Source organism: Psammomys obesus, unplaced genomic scaffold (assembly GCF_907164565.1).
Source record: "Psammomys obesus unplaced genomic scaffold, mPsaObe1.curated_primary_1811, whole genome shotgun sequence".
In the NCBI taxonomy this organism is placed as follows: domain Eukaryota; kingdom Metazoa; phylum Chordata; class Mammalia; order Rodentia; family Muridae; genus Psammomys; species Psammomys obesus.
The window spans coordinates 4,273,495-4,297,750 of record NW_026592481.1 but is presented as its reverse complement, the minus strand read 5'-3'; the positions used below and the strand labels follow the sequence as shown (position 1 = coordinate 4,297,750).

Below are 24,256 nucleotides of genomic sequence, written 5' to 3'. Positions count from 1 at the left end.
TATATATATATATATATATATATATATATATATATATATATATATATGTTGGCTCTGTTGGTCTCTGGAGCACCTAACCCTTCCAGGTCTTTCTATCTCCCTTTCTTTCATAAAATTCCATGAACTCTGCCCAATGTTTGGCTATGAATCTCAGCCTCTACTTCAATACATCAATCAGTAGAGTCTGTCAAAGGCCATCTGTGGTAGGCTCTTGTCTAAAATGATGTTCTTAATGTCCATGTTTTGATGTGCCTCATTTAGAGACTACATTTGACAGGAAAATTTCTCTTGTTCCTTTAAAAAAAATAGAGGTAGCCCATGGTAGGTCATTCTCCAAATGAACTTCCTAGTAAGGGGAACAGGGGCTATCTCTAACATGAACTCAGTGGCTGGCTCTTTGATCACCTCCCCCAGAGCGGGGAGCAACCTTCCCAGGCCACAGAAGAAGACTACAAAAGACAGTCCTGATGAGACCTATAGGCTAGGGTCAGGTGGAAGGTAAGGAGGTCCTCCACTATTAGTGGACTGGGGAAGGGGTATGGGAGGAGATGAGGGAGGAAGGGAGGGTAGGATTGGGAGGGGATAATGGTGGGGGCTACAGCTCGGTTATAAAATGAATAAATTTTAATAAATAAAAACTTATATTGAAAAAATAGTGGTCAGGAATTTTGAGTTTAATTTTTCTCACTGTTTCCCTATCTCATGAGTGTTTATCATGCATAGTTCCTGAAAACAGATTACTGAAATGTTATCTTTTAAATAATGTGAAAGATATTTCAAAAATTCTTGGTTTTTGAGACAGGGTCTCTCTATGGAGATGTGGAAGATTCTACATACATGAATTGTACATGTTGAAATTCTGTGTCAGTTTATCTTTTATGCTTCAAGTAAATATGTCAATGTATAGAATTACATTTTATTTCTGTTTCTTTTGTTGTTGTATTTTTTAAGATAAGGTTTCAATACATAGTCTTTGCTGGCCTGGAATTCACTATGTTGACCAGGCAGGCCTTGAACTCAAAGAGATCATAGATATCTATATTCTTCTGCCTCTTGAATGACGGAATCAAAGGCATGGACCACCATGGCCAGCTATATTTCTTTCTTTTTTTTTTTTTTTTTTTTTTTTTTTACAGAAACATATATCTTTTGTGCTGAAATCTGATGTAATTAAAAATGCTCTTCCAAATTTAGATTATCAAAGAATACAATTATTCTTTGCAATGACATCAGCACAAATCCGTATCAATATGAAATCTCTCAAAACACAATTTACTTTTTCAGAACAATGTAATAACTATTAAAAACATACACTTGATTGGTTTGATTCTCTTCATTATGATATTAATTCCTTTTTTAATCAGCATTTATATTGTACTACGTCTTAAGCAAACCAAGAAAATACTTATGTTAATCAGTATCATTACCTCCCAAATGCCCTACATTTTTATGGGTTTTTTTTATTCTAACATGAATGGCATGTTTCTGAACAAACATGCTCCGCTTGTATGTTATCCATGTAATGCTTAAAAGCATATTTCACGGAATCGCTGTAAATAATTACTCATAAACATTTTGTTGAACAGCTGCACATGTGTTTCAGTGCACTAGATGTTGTTTACATGCCTATATTTCTGTAATTAGAAAATAAAATATGCAATATGGTTAATTGTCAGGCCGTCCCTGTGATAATATTAATAACTGGCAATTCATTGGCTTGATTAGAAAAATGTACTGGACTCATGCCTGAAGACTTGCATTTTGATCACAAAAAGGGCTACTGTAGTATCTCCTCATTTTTGAAGACGTTATGTAAATAATTAATAACTGTGCTGTGACAGCACACAGACACTAAGCAGGACTTGATTACCAGATGTAAATAGCAAGCCTGAAAGTTGTTGAATATGCATCCTCATTATGATGATGTTGTTCTAGCAACCAGCCCTTAATCTAATCAGAAGAACATTTTCTTGACAAAGGACAAGAAGGAAAGGAAGACGAAAAATCTCTATTCACTCATCGCAATCACCTTGGATTTTACAGACTGAAAGCCATCTGGAATTTTGAACAACTGACTTAGTCATAATTTCATGCATATTCCTTTTCCTGTTATACACTTTGGTGATACTTTTCTCTGCTACAGCTGTGCAATGCAGTGAAATCTAATGGGTGTCTATTTTCCCTTGCCTATGTCACCTAAATTCTTGTGGCAAACATCCTCTACATGGTGAAAAGATGGATTGCAGCCACTCACTCCTTGGACATTTGAAGTGAGGCATGCTGTGCAGGTATTACATTTGCTTCCCCTGTGACATTTAGAAGCAGGGATTTCCTTTAGCATGTCAGCTTCCCTCAGTGTGTCAAGCAATCACAAAGTTGAGTCCCAGATATGGTTCCTTAATCTTCACTGTCACAAATTCAACTATGTAGCCCAAGTAAATATAACTACTCATTGATATTAGGAGAAGAGATAGGAACCATTTATTAAAGATGATAATATTCTCTGAGCAATAATACTCCTTGGATCATCTGATTCATTTTGTTTTCTCAAGAAGTTGCTGTTTTTCCTGAGAATTAGGACTTCAGTGTATATTTACTTAGCCCTTTTAATTTATACTTCCTTTCCTTTTAATTAGTGTCTTGTAATCTAAAATTAGTGGATGAGCATAATACCTCACTCACACTCTCAGCTGAATTTGCAATAATTAGGCCTACTGTCAACTGAAGATGAACAGACATCAGAATTTTTTGTTTTTGTTTTTGTTTGTTTGCTTGTTTCCTCCTTGTTGCTTTCTAACCTTATTTAGGGAGTGACTTTAAAAAAAATAACGTGTAACCATATTAATTACTATCTCTCAAACTGTAATGTGGATAATTTCATACTAGAAGTAGATGACGATTAGACAGTCTTGTCTGTAAACTCACCAGACAAATGAAGCCTATACACACAGGAATGCCTTCATGAAACCTGAGATTGTCAGAACATAATAACTCACCAATAAGCAGAATATCATTTACACAAGGAGGTCACATGTCCTCTAAAAAATATCACATTTGGTACAGACATTTGCTATCGACATTGTTCCTTCTAGCCTTGCTTGTGTAGTAACTAGAAAAAGGTATAATGTGAGTGAATTACTTTTCATGGATGAATGAAGAAAATAAATGCTCACAAGATAGATTTTTATCTTCCATATCCTCTTTCTCTCACCTTTCCCTCTCCGTCTTCGTTCTCTCTCTACTCTCTTTGCAACAACTGCAAACATTGAAAACGATCCAGACAAACAGCAAGAGTTGAAAGTGATCCAGATTTTCAGAATTTGCCCTCACCTTGACAACACTAAAATTTCAAGTAGCAGTCAACTTTTACAAGATACCCCCATTTTGTAACATTTATAGGCTGCCAAAAACATGCTACAACTAATCAGACAACAAAGGTGAAGGGAAAACCTTCACCTGTTATGTAGCTAGCAGTGAATACACTTCTTATTTCCATGACATTTTCTGGCAAGAAGGGGTTGGCTTAAGGTGGATCGGACTAACCTTCAGTTTGTCATAGCGCTCACTCAAAGCTGCCACCTGATGATCGCGGTGCCGCCCAACCAGTTTACACAAGGCACAGATTAACTGGTCATCGGTCACACAGTACATATTCACCTTCTCATCCTCATGCTCCAGGCACATCAGCCCCCGGATGTGCGAGTCTGGGATTGGCTCAATCAGACGATGGCCTGTAAAGGGCTTCTTGTTCGGGTGAGTGGCTTTCAGGCACTCATCGCAGTAGGACACTTCACAAGTGACACAGGTCTTCACAGCATCCTGGGCAGGATCCTGGTCACAGAACTGGCAAAGAACCTTCTCGGCAGAGGACATTGTGTTGGCGTCAACAGCCCGCTCCCTGCGGGTCTCACTGGGAGAATTGGGCCCGCTTACAGACGCTTTCTGAAACCTGTCAATGATGTTCTGTAGAGTGACGTTGCGCTTGAGCCCGTCTAGACCTCGCTGGCTGAGTGTGATGACATGCCGGCAAGTGGGGCACTGGAAGGCGCTGATGGACTCCACAGGCTCGTTGGTGGCACAGTGAGAGACCAGGATGCGGTGTGCACAGTTGAAGCAGAGGCTATGTGCGCAGGGCAGCAGGAGAGGGTCCTCAAAGAGCTCCAGACAAATAGGGCAGGTCAGCTCCGACTCCAGTGTTTCCATCTTCAGGCAAAACTCTCCGGGGTCATCAGCAAAATCCAAGGAAGCTGATCAGCTATCTGGAAACAGAACGTAAGATTGGATTAAGCACGAGGGGTCAGGCGGGGAGGGGGGGAGGAGGGGCTGTCAGCTTTGAATGCATCTCAGAATAATTCCAAACACAGGTCATGGAAAGGAAAATATGTGTGTGTGTTCCAAATGTCTCTCTTTACTGGAGGCAAATGATTAAAACAAGAACAACAACAAAACAAAACAAAACAAAAAACATTTCCTCAAAGTTCTGATTGTTGAAAATGGAAGCTTTTTAATGTTTATTGTTGTTTGTTTATAGCTTTTGCAATTTTGGCTTTTAAAAGGTCTAACTCCAACCTGACAAGTGACTGAGACTGTAATTTCTATAATTGGTGTATGAGCCGAGTAATTTTATGTCACAGCTGAGTTTTCCCTTTGGTTAAAATTAACATGCAGAAACTGCCACTAACAAACTATAATCATTTACAACTTTGAATCTGTGAATTTAAATATTAATGCATAAGCATTTTAAGGACTATCCGTTTGCAATAGCAGGTCAGGCTTTTCAACTGTACAGATGTACAAACTGTAGATATGAATGTTAAGTATATATGAACTGAAACGCATGCATTTCAATAGAAGTAGTCATGTTTAAATTTCAGATACCATTTTCCAAGATATTCTTCAGAAAAAAATGTGGGGTTTTTTTGTGTTTGTTTTTGTTTTCACAAAGATGATCATGGTAGAGACAGTATTTATGGCATATATTCATTACTCATCTATTATGTAATCCAGAAGTGAGGACATGGGAGGAAGACAGAAATAAAGTAAACTATTTGGGAGAATTTTTGAAGACTACAATACCAATGACTAATATTATCACATACATGTGATAAGTTCTAACAATGATAATGACAGTTTAGAAAGCAATTTTGAAAGACGATGTAAAGCCTGTTGAGGAACCCTGTGCAGTCTCATTTGGCCTAAAATATCCTATCTCAGGCTTGTCACTGTTGCCAGCAACAGCCTTGGTTGTCTCACATTCACAGCCCTGCTGGCCCAGGCATGACCTCTGCCAGCTTTGTTACTCCCCTCCAGGCCACCTTCGGGTGGCCCAGCTGAATGTTCCTTTTCCCATAAATACCTCACTGCTTTTGTGAACTCCTGCCTGCCTTCCCTTCAAAAATGGATGACAAAGAATCCCACACAAGCACCAGTTCATTAGGGTGAAGAGGCCTCATGCTCATTAGCAGGCCTGGGAACTAAGCCTCTTTGAACCTTCTCCATTTCAAGACCATTAGTAGAGGGCTGTAGAATGCTGCCTGGCATATTAGCTGCAGCCCACTGCAGGCTGTGGGAGAATAGTGCAGATTACTAAATCAGGAGGTTCAAATCACTCCCAAGGGCAGTCTCAGTTGGGTTTATGGGAAGGCTTCACTTCCAAAGTTGTGTATAGTGATTCTGACAATCAGGCATTTGTATTCACACCGCTGCTTCTTTACAAAATGACAGGGTTCTCAAATCATCTGACCTCTTATGAAACCACATACATCTGAAATATGAAGAGCACACTGCATTGATGAAACACCATCACCTCACTGCCAACAGGACAAAGATCACTATTGAGTATAAAGTATGTCCTGAGCTTAATATAGATTAGAAGAGCAAACTAGTAGCCAGGAAAGAGTCTGCAACCAGTCACTCATATTTACTGCCCAATAAAGGAGTGGTTGCAATTTGAAATACTGGTGCTTACACATCTCTCCAGTCTGCAATGTAAAGCCAAAGGCTGCACTTATAATAAACTTCACTTGTCCTCCCTTGGGCCCATTCCATTGTACCTGTAGGTGGCTCTAAATAAATTTAAAAGTTTAGCCTATTAAGCAGGACTTTGAATAACTATGGATAGAGAATTATCTCCATGTCTAATTTCTTCTCCTTTTCTATCAGAAGCATAAAAATGAAGAGGAAAAACACAGGCCTTTTCCTGTGCTTTGTTATGTGATGGTTGTTATTTTTTTATGGTATTTACTTATTTAAATATGTTTCTGTTTTATTTTTTGAGACAGGGTCTTGCAGGTTGGCAGCAAGTTTGCAAAACCATTTCCTCTGTCTCCTGAATGTTGAGATCATAGGAGCAAACTACCATCACAGAGGCATACCATCATGCCCAACGCAATTATTTTATTTTTTGCATATACAGTATACCCATGTACTTATATAGTACAGTATTATAAGCTAATACATACAAAGAAAACAACAACAAAAAGTGTGGAGAATATTATTTTTAAAAAGCCAAAAACATTTTTACTACCCATTCCCAAAACCCACATAAATACTAGATGGGCATGGCAGTTACACCTGTAATCCCAGTGCTGGGGAGGAGACAGAGCAAGCTGGTTAGCCAGACTAGCCCTGCAGAAATCGGGTTCATCTCAAAAATCCTGACTCAATGAGTAAAGTGGAGGGAAATTGAGGGAGACTCCCAACATAAGCTCAGGGTTCCACAAACATGCACACATTAGTGTGCCTACACACATGTGAACATGCATATATGCTGATATATATAGAACACACATATAAAATTGCTTTTTTTATTAATTAAAAGTGAAAACACTGTCATATGACCCAAAAGGAAAATGAGTTACATTGAAGTGGCATTTGCACTCTTCCATGTTCACTGTAACATGATTCACAGTAGCCATGCTATGGGAACAACCTAAGTGTCTGACAACTGATGAACAGATAAACAAATGCAGCACATACACATAATAATGAAATACTATTTGGTCAGAAAAAATGGAATTTTATCATTTAAAGCAATATGCATACAACTAGAGGATACTGTGGCAAGTGACAAAGTGAAATATGCCAGACAGCAAAAGATAAATATTGCATAATGACTATGTTTTAGTGGAAGTGTAACGATTCCATCCCAAGGATGATTCTACAGTGCAGCCCAATGAGAATGCTGACATTTTAGCCACCTCTTCAAGAGAGGGGTACTGTATTCCAGGTACTAAGTTGGACCAGGAAGGCAGAAATTTGCCCTGTCATCACACCACCACCACCACCATCATCATCATCAAGCCACCATCATCTCATACCTGTGTTATCAAAAGACCAATCTAAATGCTTTCATAGCTTCTTCCTACTCTCACCCTTTTCCTTAAACTCTATTTTCCACTCAGAAGCTAGAGAACCTGTTAAAACATGACAGATTCTGTCTCTCTTCTGCTGTTCCCTCCAGGGGCTTCCCATGTCAGTCAAAGGGAAATTCATCACAATAAAACCAGCCCTAAAAAACAGACAGACAGTGAGATCATTTCCTCCCACGCTACTCCTTTCTTGTTCTGCTCTGGGCACATGGCTTCCTTGTCAGTCCACAGATATGCCAAACACACCCCATCTCCTACTCAGCCCATACAATTTTTAGAATCCATGTGACTCTGGGCTCTACATTCACTGTATCTGAATCCATATAAAACTAATTCCCCCACTACCACCATAACTACACACCTATTATGAAAATTCTTCTTGTTTATCTCAGTCTGTTACCTATATATTGATTGCTAATATATTCTATTACTTTGTTTGTTGATACCTCCCTGTAGTGTCTCTAGCACTACACAGTGCTGTATGAGGTCAGAGGTCTCTTTGCAGGATGTTTCACAAAGAGCTAGAATCATGTCATATCTACAGTCAACTTGAGTATTCATTGGTTTCTTAGACTCCAGTGGACTGAAGCTGAACAAATAAGGTGTAACTCTTTCCTTAAAGTATCTGTCAACAACTAAAATTAAAGTCAATGCTTTCTGTATAATTGGCAGGGTAATAAACACTTTTTGTTTGGGGGCCATGGGATATGCATTGCAGAAATAATCATTAAGAAATGAGCATGGCTGCACTCTGCATTTTTAAGAACAGATAATGAGCCAGATTTGACCTACAGGTTTTATTTTTAGAGGAGAGAGATATATACACATATGGCCAGAAAATAAAATGAAAACGAGCAGCAGAAAGGTATGAATAAAATGTCAGGTAAGTAACAACAGCAAAGACTTAGAGGAGACAGACTTAGACAAGCAAGTACATGTTCTCTGTGTTAACAGGAAATTATGTGCAATTTCACCATGACATCAATGGAAATGATGTGAGTTCAGTGCTTGGGGCAATTCATGTAAGAATGATTTAATAGCAGCTGCTCAGATATGAATCTCTTCCTTTTACTGCCATAGTACTCTGCATGGAGCTTTGGGCAAATGCCTACACTGTAAAGAGTTAACCGAATTAAGTGCTGAGAAAGTAGCTAGATGTGATAAATTAAGTTCAGCCAAATATCTAAGACTTTGAGTCACATAATTTCAAAAAGGGAGGGGCTCTGAGTTGATATCTACAATAAATTCCACAGAAGTTCCCAACACATCATCTTCATTACTAAATAATATCTACATATGCCATTCCTCTGTTCAAAAATTAGCCTTCCATTAATATTTATGGTTGTGAGTCTAGCCTTTAATGGTTGAGCTAAGCAGGGTATTAAAGCAGATGCTGAGACTCATAGCCAAACTTTATGAAGAAGGCAGGGAATCTTATGAAAGAAGGGGGAGCTAGGAAGACCTGGAGAGGACTGGAGATCCACAGGAGAGTAACAGAACCAAAAAATCTGGGCATGGGTGTCTTTTCTGAGACGGATACTCCAACTAGGGACCATTAATGGAGATAACCTAGAACAGATGTAGCCAATGACAGCTCCAATCCAAGTGGGTTTCCTAGTAAGGGAAACAGAGGTTGTCTCTAACATGAACTCAGTGGCTGGCTCTTTGAGCAACTCTTCCTGAGGTGGTGGCAGCCTTACCCGGCCACAGAGGAAGAAAATGAAGACAGTTATGATGAGACCTGATAGGCTAGGGTCAGATGGAAGGGGAGGAGGAACTCCCCTATCAGTGGACTGGGGGACCGGTATAGGAGGAGAAAATGGAGGGAGGGCAGGATTGGGAGGGGTCGAGGGAGGGGGCTACAGCTAGGATACAAACTGAATAAATTGTAATAAAAAATTAGCCTTCCTTTTCTCTATATTTCTTTATACTACCTAGAGAAATTAAAATACTATTTATCCTTAAATAAAATATTAATGTCTTTTTATGCACTTGGCTCAGGCAATACCTGCCCTTGCCTTAGTGCCTTAACAGTTCATTAAAGAAGGAGAAAAAAAATTCTAGGGCTGAAGAGATGGCTCTGTAGTTAAGAGCACTTGCTGCTCTTTGCAGAGAACCTGGGTTCAGTTTCCAGCACCCACATCGAAGTTCACAATGCCCTCTTCTGACTTTCACACACACTAGGTATGAATGTGGTACATGGATATATATTCCATGCAGGCAATACACTTGTATACATAAAATAATTCTAAATATGAAAAGAATATGTTGGGTTGCATAACTAAATAGGAAAACCACAGACAGAATAATCAACCCTTTACAGGAGGAAAAATGAACAGGACAGTTTCCTCAGGGTAAAGAGTTAGGCAGGTTTCAAAAACTGACCAAGGTTCATTCACAGGACTGTGAGGCTTGGGAAGGATTTGCACAAAATAGATTTATCTTTCTTTTCTTTTTTTTCTTTTTCTTTTCTTTTTCCTTTTTTTCCCTAATATTCACAGTTCAATTTCCATATATCTTTTACCTAGCTTCTTACTACAGTTTACTACAATAGAAGGAAATCACACACGCATATTATTGTCAGGAAATTCTATAGCTCAACAATTTTATGAATGGGCTGATTGGTCTTTATTCAGAAGGAGAGGGTAATAGTCATGGGAACGCCTTAAAACAAACTGGGAATAGCAGCGATTCAGCATTCACAACTTTGCCTGCCTGCAATTGCTCTACATAGAACAGGGCAGAAGAGTAAGCAAAAGAGGATTTGAACAGATAATCAAAAAAAAAAAAAAAGTATAACATTTAACATGCAGCATGTAAGCTGCCTGAATGTCCTTGAACAGGAGTCCACAGAAGTTCCCTACAATTTTAGCAGTCATTCTTAGAACACCCAAAGGCAGGACTGTCTTTAGTGACACATTTCAGTTAAACCTGTGTCCTTAGATACAAGAAAAGCCAGGACTTTTCTCAAGAAACTCACGTATCAGGAAAAGTACTTCTTCACAATGTAAAGCAAATAGATGGAGGTTTTGATGGATAAAAGTATGATACTTGAAGAACCTACAAGAAAATTTGAACACAGGGAACTTCCCATAGACTCATACTCCAACCAAGGACTATTCATGGAGATAACCTAGAACCCTGACAATGCAGCCACTTCTGATGAGAACTGATAGACTAAGATCAGAAAGAAGGAGAGGAGGACCTCCCCAATCAGTGGACATGGGGAGGGGCATGCATGCAGAAAGGAGGGGGGAGGGTGGGGCCAGGAGGGGAGGAGGGAGGGGCTTATGGGGGGATACAAAATGAATAAAGTGTAATTAATAAAAAAAAAGAAAGTACAAAAAAAAAGTATGATACTGAGCTCCACAAGGAGAGCAACAGTACCAAAATATCTGGGCACAGGGGTCTTTTCTGAGACTGAAAAGGACCATTCATGGATATTACCTAGAACCTCTCCTCAGATGGAGCACATGACAGCTCAGTCTCCAAGTGAGTTCCCTAGTAATGGGAACAGGGACTGTCCCTGACATGAATTCTGGCAGGCTCTTTGATCACCACCACCCCCCCCCGAGGGGGGAACAGCCAGGCCACAGAGGAGGACAATGCAGCCAGTCCTGATGAGACCTGATAAACTAGGATAAGATGGAAGGGGAGGAGGACCTCGCCTATCAGTGGACTTGGAGAGGGGCATGGAAGGAGAAAAAGGAGGGAGGGTAGGATTGAGAGGGAATGAGGGAGGGGGCTACAGCTGGGATAAAAAGCGAATAAACTGTAATTATATAAAAATAAAAAAAAAATAAAAATAAAAAAAGTATGATACAGATGGTGTTTACCTAGTTCTTCTTCAGGTCTGTTCCTCTCGTTCTGAGTTACACTGCAATTATCCTTCTCTAGTTGCTCTCTATAACTGCTGCTGACTTTTTCTTCCATCCATCTAAGCCTTATAGTGGTCTAATTGCATGTCCTTCTTTAGAAAATGTAAATGAGTGTATTCACTTATTTCACAGTCACTTTCCGTGAAAGTGATTTCCAGGCTTGAGTTTCAAAGCATCATCTTTCTGAGGTGTCAATTCAGTGTTGACAAGCCTCTGCTTCATGGTCTGTAACTGCTTCAGACTAAGAATGCAACTCCCATGGGACTTATTGACTTCCTTCCATAACCTGTCTTTTCTACAGATGTTTCCTAAAATGCTTCATTTGCCACCTGCAAAAGTGAGAAATCTGCCACAATTTTTAGTCCTTCCTCACTGGAGAAGGCAAAGAAATGGTTCCAAAGATGTCTGCAAACTATACCTTGGGATCTGTATGTAACAAAGGTAACGGGAGAAAAGGGAAATTAAAGTTGCAGACATAACTAAAGCCTGTAAGCAGCTGGTTTTGCAATAAGATTAGCTAGAATTATCCAAGAGACTCAAAGGTATGACAATATTGTTTTTCTTTTTTTCTTTGACTTTTTTATTTTTTTATAATTTATTCACTTTATATCTTTATTATAGCCCTATCCCTCATCTCCTCCCAGTCCCAACCTCCCATTATCTTTTCCCCAGCCCATCCTAGTTCACAGCAAGCGGGAAGACTCCTGCCATACCATCTGATCCTAGTTTATCAAGTCTCATCAGGACTACCTGCATATTCTTCCTCTGTGGCCTGACAAGGCAGTCCCACCATGAAGAAGAGATCAAAGAGTGGGCAACAGAGTCCATGACAAGGAAAGCTCCTGCTTCCCTTACTAGGAAACCCAAATGGAGATTGAGCCATCTATTGGCTACATCTGAGCATGGAGTCTATGTCCTCTCCATGCATAGGCCCTGGGTGGTGCCTCAGTCTCTGCAGGCTCCGCTGGGGCCAGATTTGTTGGTTTTCTTGGTCTCCTTGTGGAGCTCATCTCCCCTCTGGGCCATTCTGTCCCCCCACTCTTCCATAAGATTCCCTGCACTCTGCCCAAAGTTTGGCTGAGAGTCTCAGCATCTGCTTCTATTCCCTGCTGGGTGGAGTCTTTCAGAGGACATCTGTGGTAGGCTCGATTCCTGTTCCCTCTCTGCAACCACTTCCAGTGTCTATTCTATTTGCCCTTCTGAGAATTAAGCATCCTCCCTAGGATCCTAGGCCATAGAGAAAGGGGATCCAGACAGTCCTTATGACACTTGATAAGTTATGGTCATAGAATAGGGGAGAAGGTCCTCCTCTATCAGTGGTCTAGGAGAGAAACATAATCGGGGGTTGGGAGGAAGGAGGCTGGAACCTGGAGGAGATGAAGGAGGGGGCGAAGCTAGGATATAAACTGAATAAATTATAATAAGTAATAATAATAACATCAACAAACCAAATAATCCAATTAAAAAATAAGGCACAGACCTACAACAGAGCATTCACAACAGAGAAATATCAAATGGCCGAGAAGCACTTAAAGAAATGTTCAATGTCCTTAGTCATGAGGGAAATGCAAATCAAAAAGACTCTGAGGTTCCATCTTACACCCATCAGAATGGCTAAGATCAAAAAAATCAAGTGACAGTACATGCTAGTGAGGTATTGGAGAAAGGGGAACATTCCTCCATTGCTGCTGAGAGTGCAAACTTCTTCAACCACTTTAGAATCAATCTGACACTTTCTCAGAAAGTTGGGAATAGTGTTCCCTCAAGAGCAAGTTATACCACTCCTGAGCATAAACCTGAAAGATGCTCCACCATACAAGGACATTTGCTCAAGTGTGTTCATAGCAGCTTTATTTATAATAGCCAGAATCTGGAAACAACCCAGATGACTTTCAACCAAAGAATGGAAAAAAAAAATGATACATTTACACAATGGGATACTATTCAGCTATCAAATACAAGGAAATCATGAAATCTGCAGAAAAGTAAACGGAACTAGAAAAGATCATCCTGAGTGAGGTAACCCAGAACCAAAATGAGTTGAATGGTATATACTCACTTAAAAGCAGAAATTAGCTGTATAATACAAGATACCCATACTAAAACTAAATAAGGAGAACTTTAAGGATGATGCTTAACTCACAAGACTTATTAAAAGTGGAAGATGCTGACAGATGATTCAAAGACAGAGTGATGTGATGTGATGTGAGGAAGGCTAAAACAAGCATGGCTACTTTGAGCACAATGAACAAGGCTAGAAGCCAAGGAATGTATTTAGCAGAAGATGGTGATGGAAGAATAAAAATGAATGCTATCCCACAGCCTCCAGAAAGAAGCATAACTATATATACTTTGATAAGTGGGCAATTTACATGTGATTTCAGACTTCTAAAACTATAAGATATCTCTGGGGGGCATTTTAGAAGAGAATGGAAGCTTAGAGATGTACAAAGTATCCTGGCCATTATTATATTACAACTTCATATCAAAGAGGGAAGAACTATTTAAAAACACAGGTCTAAACAGTGTGACATACGTTAAGTATATATATTATACTTAATATAATTAGTACACTATAATTTTATTAATATAATATAATTACATTATAATATAATAATGTAATAATTACAATTATGGTGTTAACAGCCATCAGTTTTTTTTTTGCAATGTAGTATTAGATCAGTAGAAACAAATACATTCTTTCTCACCAAAATTAAAATCATTGTGTTAGAAATATTTGTGAGTTTGTCATAGCTACTCACATTGGTTTCTTTTTCTGTTTTTTGGTGACTATATGCTGTTCTAGTCCCTCTCTGCTATTTCTGTCCCCTCCAAAAAGGAAACAAATCCTCTTACTTTGATTTCCTTTAAAAAGATTTATTTTTTAATATATTTGTATGCATGTGTCTATATGTGGATATGTACAACTGAGTTCAAGAGCCTTCAGAAGCCAAAAGAAGACAGTGAAGTCTCTGGAGCTAGTTTTTTAGAGGCGACTATGAACTGCCTGACATGAGTGCTGGGAACCAAATTTTGCTCCTCTGGAAGAGCAGCAGGAGTTAACCACTGAGCCACCTCTCCAGCTACTAATGTGATTTGCTCCTACTTTTCCTCCTTGAGTTTACTGCTTGTAACCTGTTCCCTGAACTACAGCTTTTTCATATCACTTCTCTCCATAGTATAAAACAGAGGCGTTCCCTTTTTGCCCAAACTATAAATTCTGTCTTGCGTCTCATCTCCATTTACAAAGTCTTGCCCAGGTTTCTCCAAATTACATGTTTAACTGTAGGACCTCTAACTTCTTAAGCCACAGGCCTAAGAAATGAGACTGTTGGACGATCTTTGTAATTTGCTTTTGTTTTTCTTCCTAGCATAAATCATTTTTCTTATACATTAATTTTCATTTTCATATTAGATTTTTGTTTTTCTTTTGTTTTTGTCTCGGGGGGGGTATTTTAGATGAGAATGGAACCTTCCAGAGGCCCAGTATGTCCTGACCACTATTGTATTTGGCAACTTCAAACAAGAAAGGAACTGTTTAAAAAGACAGCTCTAAACAGTGTGACATATGGTAAGTATTTACACTTAATAATTACAAAGTAACCCTTTAAGTTGGAAAATACAAAATGACATGATTACCCTACCTAACAAATCACTAAAATAATTATTGAAAAAAAAATGCTACTTCTTCCTACACAGCACAGTAACAAGACACATTTAATTTATGTGATTCATCCTGCTCTTTCAATGTATTCTAAATCACTCAAGGTAGATTCAGGTATGCATGAGCTCAGGCATGGACAGACAAGCACACAAAACAGCCCCCACACACACACATACAAACACAACATGCTTCCTATGGCAAAAACATTCATAATCTCAAATATAGGTTTCTTTTGGACTGTGACTTGAACTAAATGACTACCATACCCTCACAGATGATAAAACCTGAATGTAAATGTATGCACCTCATAGAGTCAAGGAACATGAATTAACAAAAGGGATAGAGAGCTAGTGAGGAGAGCTGAAAGGATAACAAAATTTTGGTACGAGATAATGGTTAAGATGATCTAGCTGCCTGAACTGAAAGCCAGTTTCTTATTCCCTATAGGTTCCAGATACCTTCATCCTAAGGTACTTTCATATTGAAAAAGCATTTATTCCAGGAGGAGAAGATTTCTGGGTTGGGGTACTGTTTTTTTTGTTTACGGCATAAACTATGGGAGAAAACAAATAGAAAGAGACATTTTCCAGTTCAAGAGGCATGGCACAGGGACCTTAGTTACAGGGTTTGGCTTTAAGGAAGAGGTTTGGAAAAACACAGGATAGGTACTTTTAAGGAACAACCCATGGGCTTTTGTACCTACTGGACTCGTCTTTTTTAATTTTCCATTGAGGTAAAAGGCAAAAGCATACCATTGAACTGGGAAGTCAATGCAGACAAGATATATAAGCTCCAAGCCTACACTGTCAAAAACCCTTGCCATCATCTTTCTCTGTAGCTCATGTTAGAATTTTACAATGGTATTGTGTGAAGCCTTTTAGTATCTCTACTTTGATGCAGTTAACATAACCTAGACCTTGAGGAAACACCTAGGATCCTCATGAAGAGACCATTCATTAAAAAGTTTAATCCATGGCCAAACACAGTAGGCAAGCATTCTGGTTCAGAAATCACGACCATGCAAGATTCACTTTCATGCTCAAGAGTTGGACTGAGAGTGTCAGGGAAGATGGCTCAGCATGCAAAGACACCTGCTGCCAAACTTGAAGACCTGAATTTGATCCTCAGAACTGGTCTGGTAAAAGAGAGAACTGACTCTCACAAGTTGTTCTTTGACCTCCACACACATGCCAGAATGTGCACATGTGCATGTGTGCAAGCATACACATACATACAAACAAACAAATGTAATTTTAAATTTTAGAAAAAAAAACTAATCAGATTAAAAGCTAGGTACCTAGCCAAACTTTGGGTAGAATGCAGGGAATCTATGAAAGTAGGGGGAGATAGAAAGACCTGGAGGGGACAGGAGCTACACAAGAAGATCTGAGAATGATACTCAAACCAAGGACCATGTATGGAGATAACCTAGAACCCTGCACAGATGTTGCCCATGGAAGTTCAGTCTTCAAGTGGGTTTCCTAGTAAGGAAAACAGGGGCTGTCTCTGACATGAACTCAGTGTCTGGCTCTTTGATCACCTACCCCTAAGGTGGGAACAGCCTTACCAGGCCACAGAGGATTACAATGTAGCCAGTCTTGATGAGACCTGATAGGTTAGGATCAGATGGAAAGGAAGAAGGACAGCCCCTATCAGAGGACTGGGGGAGGGGCAAGGGAGGAGAAGAGGAAGGGAGAAAGGGGGCTATAGCAGGGATACAAAGTGGATGAATTGTAATTAATAAAAAATCCTTTAAAAAATAATTAGGTACCTCAGAAATGATGCACTCTTTACCCACCTACCCATATTCATGGTGTATCATGGTTGCACACTACATAAAACATAATTGTTATTCTCATTTGGAATATAGAGAGATCACATATGCAATGAACAACAAATAATTACTTTCAGTCTTTCAATGAATAGCTCTGAATATTGTCACAATCAGGTAAATTAATGGGATGCTGGATCAAGGAACAAACTGGAAAACACAACTCTGGGTTACTTGTGATTGATGAGATATTTCTTGCCCACTTTCCAGATGATTCCCGAGGTACTTCATCTGGTTCTTTGCCCAGTATCCTCCAAACTATGAAAACTAAGGTTTACATTTACAAAATACAACCCAGATAAGTAAAAGAATTTAACTTTAGAAGGTGGTCTCTCAACCTTCTAATGCTGCGACTCATGTTGTTATGAATTTATGTTTGCAAGTCACAACTGTAATTTTACTGCTGATAAGAATCATAATGTAAATATCTGATAAAACCACTGTTTTAATACAATATAAAGCTATAGGAAGACTCATAAAAATGGTTTAAGAAAAGCTAGCTACCAAAGGAATTGTGAGCAACAAACAATACTGAAAATAGCACAAATAAATTGTATTATTTGTTTCAGAAATATGCTCCACACTTTTTATCCCCATCACCTGGAAGAATTAAAAATTAAGTTGTCCTAGTGATATTAGGGCTTTGGGAATGGCAGTATTCTTATTATATAACTATAGTGCAACAGTTTTTGAAGATCGTGGAATAGTGTTTCTCTATCATGGATCAGGAGAATACAAACTCTGAAAGCCTCAAAATGACTGGGATTCAACCGAGCTTATGAGAGTACAACAGACTGAACTTAGATGGAACCTGTTTTTCTTCACAGCATGCGATTTCCTAAACCAGAAAACTATAATACTTCAGTAAAAGCTGGCCTCTATATACAAACCGAATTTACTAAAGATTCAAATTTTAAATAATGTAATACAAGCACTCAACATCTGCATATTCAACTATGTACTTGAATATTTCATATTCAGGCATAATAAAAGCCACCAAATCAACATACAACCCAAAGCCTACTTTAGTGATTATTACCCTCGCAGAGAAGCCAAGAATGGACAATGAAACTAGTCTTTACGGAAAGAAGGGAGATTCCCTTGGATTTAAAGCCATTTTGCAAGACTGGGAATGGGAACTACAATATTTGGCAATTGCACACTCCTGTTATTGTGGAGAACAGTACACAGACAAAACAGATTTTCAGCATAAATGTTGCATTGAGTGCAAGATGTTGGAAAAGGGGGATCCAGTAACATTCTGCAAATAATGAACATTACAATTAAAATATCACTACTTGTAACCTTAGAGTGTCAGCACATCCAAATTCATTTAATTTGTAAGAGACAAGTATGAATTTCTGCCAAAATAGGAGGGGTCCAGGAGGACTGACCGAAGCAAAGATGATAAGCAGATAAGCACCAAAATGCTAGCCTTGAGTTTTCAAACACTCAATTAGCATATTTTGATCAAATTGTAATTTCTTACTTGTTTTACTTAGGATAAATTAGGTTGCAATTGAAATCATTTTGCCTGCCATGAGAACTAGAGTAGACTTAATGTCACCACTCACCTGGTGAAATTCATGCAAATCAAATCAAACTATTAAGCAACCATTTTTCTTTACTTCCACATCTGCCTGTAACACATGCCCATTTAGTAATTGGATCTCTAGGACATTCTTTAAAATAATCACACACTTGCCTGACCATGCAACCTGATTAATAATGAATGAAGATTCCTGAAAATAATCATTTGGAAGCCTGGCAGATGTCTGTGGGGATATGAAGGTTTTAATGATCAAAATTAAGGGGAAATGGGAGCTGGGTCACACCGTCTGGTTATTTTAATTGAAACCCAGTCTTCCAAATTTACTTAACAGAATTACTTAACAGAATGCTTAAATACTTCTGGAAGTTCATCTACACATGCAGGCATGCAAAAGACAACTCACGGCAATGAAAAAGAGCAATACCTGTCTCAATGTTTCCACAGTTAAGAAAACACCTAGAAAGACCCAGTCATGTGATCCATCCCTAGAAGCCTGGTAAACAAGCTGAAAACAGAAAGTCATACTTACGAGTCTTTAGAGCACCACTTATGCTTCTGACAAACAGATCCCCCTGAATACCTACCAATGGACTGCACACTAGTCCTTTTTGAAGAAACATCGCTGTAGGCCGAGGATGAGCTTCCATAAAATTATAGACAGGCCACTGAGATCATGTGGCGAGTGGCAGGCAGAGCTGGAGCGGTCCTGTGTGTGTCTGTGAGAACGTCGACAGTGAAACACAACAGGAAAATCGGTCCAACAATTCCAGGAAGGCCAGCTCTACCTCATCCACTCTGCTAGGGTTGCCTGAGTTGAAGAATCAACTGACTTTTCCATGGCCCCCACTGTGACTTCCCTGTCCCCTAGCTCAGTCCATGCTCAGTTGAAACAAAATGAAAAGGCAGCTTAGGTCAGGTTAACACCCAATGTCTGAAGCATGATGACTTGGCACTGGAAACAGTACTCTCCCTGCTTACAGGGAGCAGCAGTGGCTCAGATGACTGGATGGTGTCTGAATACAGAGGCAGAACATCAGCTTTCCATGCTGCTCTCAGGGGCTATGCCTTCCCAGCTTGGGGGTCAGAAACTGACACTTACCACACCTTTGAGTTTTTTTTTAACACCCTACTTACAGCACATTATCTCATTATGCTCTGCATTCTGATTTGTTCATTTTAAAAATAATACTCATATTTTGTTTAGCCTCACAATTCAAGCTTAATTTCTGAAAGAAGTTAGTTTTTAATTTACATTAGGAAGAACAATACCTTGTATAGATACAATAAACCACTTCTACTATCTTCTTTCTAGAAAGACCCATATATTACAATGCCTCATCCTAATATACAACACACATATGTATAAATTGTACACATATATCATACATCACACACATAAACACTCCAAAAGAATGCTATGTGTAAATATTCTTCTATGGGTTTCCATGGAAAGTGGTTCTAGAGCACCTCTACTAAAGATACCAATACCCATGGATGCTCAAGTTTCTTATAAAAAAAATGGTATGTTATTTGCATATATATGTATCCTCTAGCTTACTTAAAATCACCTCAGAATTGCTTATAATAACTAACATAGTACTGTGGTGAAATATTTTGGTAAAAGTGACAAGAGCAGTAGGTAAATATTCAGTATAGATAGGCAAAACACTTTTCACATGTTTTACATCTGAACTGGGTTGAAGTATGAATACAGAACTCATAGAATGTCTATTTTTTATGCATTTAATATACCATATATAAATCTATCACCATATTTACATACAGACTACAAAACATTTATAATTTGTTCCCCAAATTTGATTTCACTCTCCAGAATTGTTCATCAGAAAGACAACAAAAGGGTATGCTGACAGTGGAAAGTAATCATTTAAAATGTGATTATCTGAAGAAACGGAAGTAGATTTTCTACGAGAAAAATGAAAATTTGTCCTTCACTGCAGTTATTTGAAGGATGTGGCTTATCACTATACAAGACAAGAAACTGCAACTAAAGTACTTCACCAGGAAAGTGTGAAAACAATTCTGCTTGATTCAGTTTATCTTGTAGACAGTTGGGCTCCAGCAAAGGTGCTTAAGGAACATGCAAGATAAAGGGGAAGCAGGGGGCTTACTCTGGCTGTGCACTGTCCAAGTTGCAGCACCTGCTTTTATGGCCCTACAGACACCTTATGGTGAACCAAACACACTTCATAGGACATAAAAATACATAGTTAGAAGTTCTGGATTTATATCTCAAAATCATAGCTTCATTTACTTATTAACAATACAGGCACTACTCACTTTTAAAACAAAGATGATTTCCTTAAGACATCTATGTGGTACACCAAAGACATACATTTGTATTATCAAATAGAAAGTTAAGTAACTTTACATCAAAGATTTTTTTTTAAAAACAAGCATCTGTGAACATAACACTAAAGTTGTTAACATTTATGAAATGGGTTTAAGCTTGTCTGTATTCTGGCATTGTGGTAGAAATCAGCCTGAATGGCTCAAGCTGAAGCATCAGGAGGAAACAAAACGTTTATTCCACTCATGAAGAAACAATAGTAAACACCAATCACACATTTTATAATATTTTCAAATAAATAACTTGATGGCTTTAGTTGAGATTTCTCACAGTCAGAGGGTCTCAAATATTTCAGGTTTTATGTATTGTGGTTCATTTTAAGAAGCAAAACATCCTGGGTGCTTTCTTCTTCTTTTCCTTTAAAAACAAACAAACAAACAAACCCAGTCTTGCTTTGTAGTCAAGGCTGGCCTGGAATTTATGATCTTAATCCCTCTGCTTCCAAGCACTAGGATTAAAGGTGTGTGTCACCATGCCTGGCCAAGCCAATTCAGTTTTAAAGGCAAATAGCATGCATTTTATATTACACTGAAAATGACTGGTTCTACTCTAGAATTTTCTGGCTTTCATACAAGAATTTGGGTCTGACTATAGTGATAGGCTACAAAGAGAAAGAAGACAGAGAGGACATGTCTCAGCTTGTCTCCTAGCAGGAGCTCTATGATTGAAACTTCAAATGAGTGAACCTACATCATAGTGCTGGCAGACATCAAAGCTACTCATTTCTTTAAAACCACCCATAGATGAAGAGCACATAATGATGCCTTCCTTGCGTGTTTTTCCATGCGTGTTTGTATTTGGGTAGGCATTTATACATATATCCATAGAACTTTAAATCTATAAAATCATGTGTGTGTATGTAATGGAATCTGTATTTGTATATGTGTAAGCAGGCATATACATTCATACACATATGCAAAAGCACCTTTTGAAAATTACTTAAAATTTATTATCTATAAGTCACCGAGTTTGTTTATCCTTCCTACATTACAGAAACACTTTTCTGTGCAAAGACAGAAACATATATAGATAATGGTTATTTATCTAAAAATGTCACCCAGCTCAAATCTGTCAAAAGTCACTTTGAAATTAGTAAGATGGTATGAGAGATCTATCCTCCTTAAGACACTTGAATCAGGCTTTCAAAAGTAGATTGGAAAACTCCTGACTACTTTGGGACACTATTTTTTTTTTACTTTGCCTATATAATAATTTTCTTTTTTCATATTTTTAAATATTAGTTACAGTTTATTAACCTTATATCCCAGCTGTAGCCTGTTCCCTCATTCCCTCCCAATCCTTCCCTCCCTTCCTCATCTCCTCCCTGCCCCTTACTTTTCTAGGAGGCTGAGTTCTTCCCAGCTACCCCACTGAATGTTCAGATTGTTTTCTGAACACTGGAATGCTTACAGTTGTTCAGCAGCAGAAACAAATCCTCTTTTCTTGCCCACGTACATAATGAGTACTATAGAGTAACTGATTCTTATTGCATGAACAGACAGGGAAACTACCTAATATAATATCCTTCATACACCAAAACCTGCTTTTCTGGTCAGGTAACGTGGCTCAGCCGATAGAAGCACTTGCCACTAAGTCTGATGATTTGAGTTTAATTTCTGGCATTAAAGAGAGGTGACTTTGGAAATTGTCCTCGATCTCCCTGACCTCCACAAATACTCACAGAGCGAGAGAGACAGAGGCAGAGGCAGAGACTGAAACAGAGAGACAGAGGGACACAGAGAGAAACAGAGAGAAATTGTAAAAGGAGAAAACTTGCTTTACCCTCTCTCAACTTCAAAGGTAGCCACACACAAAATATTCATACTCTCAATATCCTGAAGTTACTCTGTGATCTAAAAAAGTAAAGAAAATGAACCTTCATCTACACCTCCTGGTTAACCATTAGGAACATTTTGTGTGATCACTGAAGCCCTACAGTCAGAGGAGAGAGCGCCCCCCCCCCATCCATTTTTAAGGCAACCAAAAGAGGAGTGATTCTTTTGTTCTCAATTGTTATTGTAAGGCACCACATGAAAGACCAGGAACTATGGGAACATGGCAATGAAAAGGACAACAGCCCTGACAGATGAAAACAGGATATTAACAACAGTATCAGGACTATCTGTACAGAACAAAGGCAAGAGGGAGACTTCTCAAAGAAATAGCAAAAAACACTTTTTGCCACACTGAAATGCCAGTGGATGAACTGTAACTTTTCAGGGAAGCATAGATGTTTACATCTGGGGTAATAAAATTGGGTTGCACAGAGACAAGTAATTTAAAGTACCATAAAATTAAAACTGCTTCAAAATTTCATTAAATCCCTTTCTTTTGAACCCATATTCTACTTCCTGCAGTATCTAGAGCTATGTTTTACACTGTATAAAATAAAGATACCAGGTTTATCAAAAAACTTACATATAAGGAAATTGAATTTTTGCCAAAAAAGACTGTCTTTTCACACTATGTTCTTAACTTGGTGTATGTGTATAGGTATTTGTGTGTGTGTGTGTGTGTGTGTGTGTGATCATTAGTGTATCTGTACATGAGTATATGAGTGTATGCATACATGTATGTGAATACATGTGGGTGGAGGACAGAGGTTGATGTTAGATAAAGATAGAGAGAAATTGAAGATATCTATCTATCTATCTATCTATCTATCTATCTATCTATCTATCTATCTATTTATTTTTGAGTAGATGTCTCTCATTTAACATGGCACTTACTGGCTGGCCATTTAGCTCAAAGGATCAACTTGTATTTTGCCTCCATAGCACTGGGACTATGGATATCTTTTTATGTGATTTCTCGGTATCCAAATACCGGTCACCATGCTTACCCAGCAAGAACTTTGACAACTGAACCATCACCTCAGTCCCCTTAACTTAAACTTTACACATATCTCTTAAGAATTCCCAGGGAAACCATGTAATAAGCACTGCACTGAGAACAATAAAAGTAACTAATTATAGTATACGGGTTTTGGCAAATCAAAATGGTGCAAATTCTCCAAAGCTGGTTAATGTGATGACTTGTTTTATAAGACATAATTCAAGCTCATGAAACTTATTGAATTTAACTTATTATTATCACTGCAGTCTCTAAGCTAAATGAATTCTAAAATATAAGTGAAATGTTGGCATAGCATTAGAAATTTCCATCTTTTTCCACTTGTCTAAATTCCATGGCTATTCACCTTGTTTCCCTTTCCCACTCTGTCCTATCTTTTTCAGATGACTGATAATCTGCTTTGTCTCTGTTGTACTGTCAGAAAACTTGAATCTATACCTTGAACTTAGGGGGTCCAGGTGCCCTTCGTGTAATTTTGAGGCAATCCCATCAATGTGACACCATGTTAAAGTATGTATACCTTGAGAGCAGATAATCTTGAGTTCAAACCTGGACTCTGTTATTTCCTTGCAGAGGCAGATAAGGAACTGTTTGATATTCTGTCTTTCATACTTATAGAAACTCTCCGTATCTTGTGCATACTTTCCTTCTTTACAGAATGAAGTGGGTTTTTTTTGTTTTTTTTTGTTTTTTGTTTTTTCTTGTTTCTAAGCTAATCAGTCAGCCTTCAGCTTACA

At 38.4% G+C, this 24,256-nt stretch overlaps 1 protein-coding gene across 1 annotated transcript in view; it reads right to left on the bottom strand.

Moving 5' to 3' along the window:
- Positions 1–24,256, bottom strand: part of Mid1 (midline 1) — a 200,429-nt gene that overhangs the window by 132,617 nt on the left and 43,556 nt on the right. The window contains exon 2 of the mRNA XM_055613368.1: positions 3,544–4,259. Within this exon, the coding sequence (XP_055469343.1) occupies positions 3,544–4,203 (660 nt within the window). The 5' untranslated portion in view covers positions 4,204–4,259. The remainder of the gene's footprint in view (positions 1–3,543; positions 4,260–24,256) is intronic.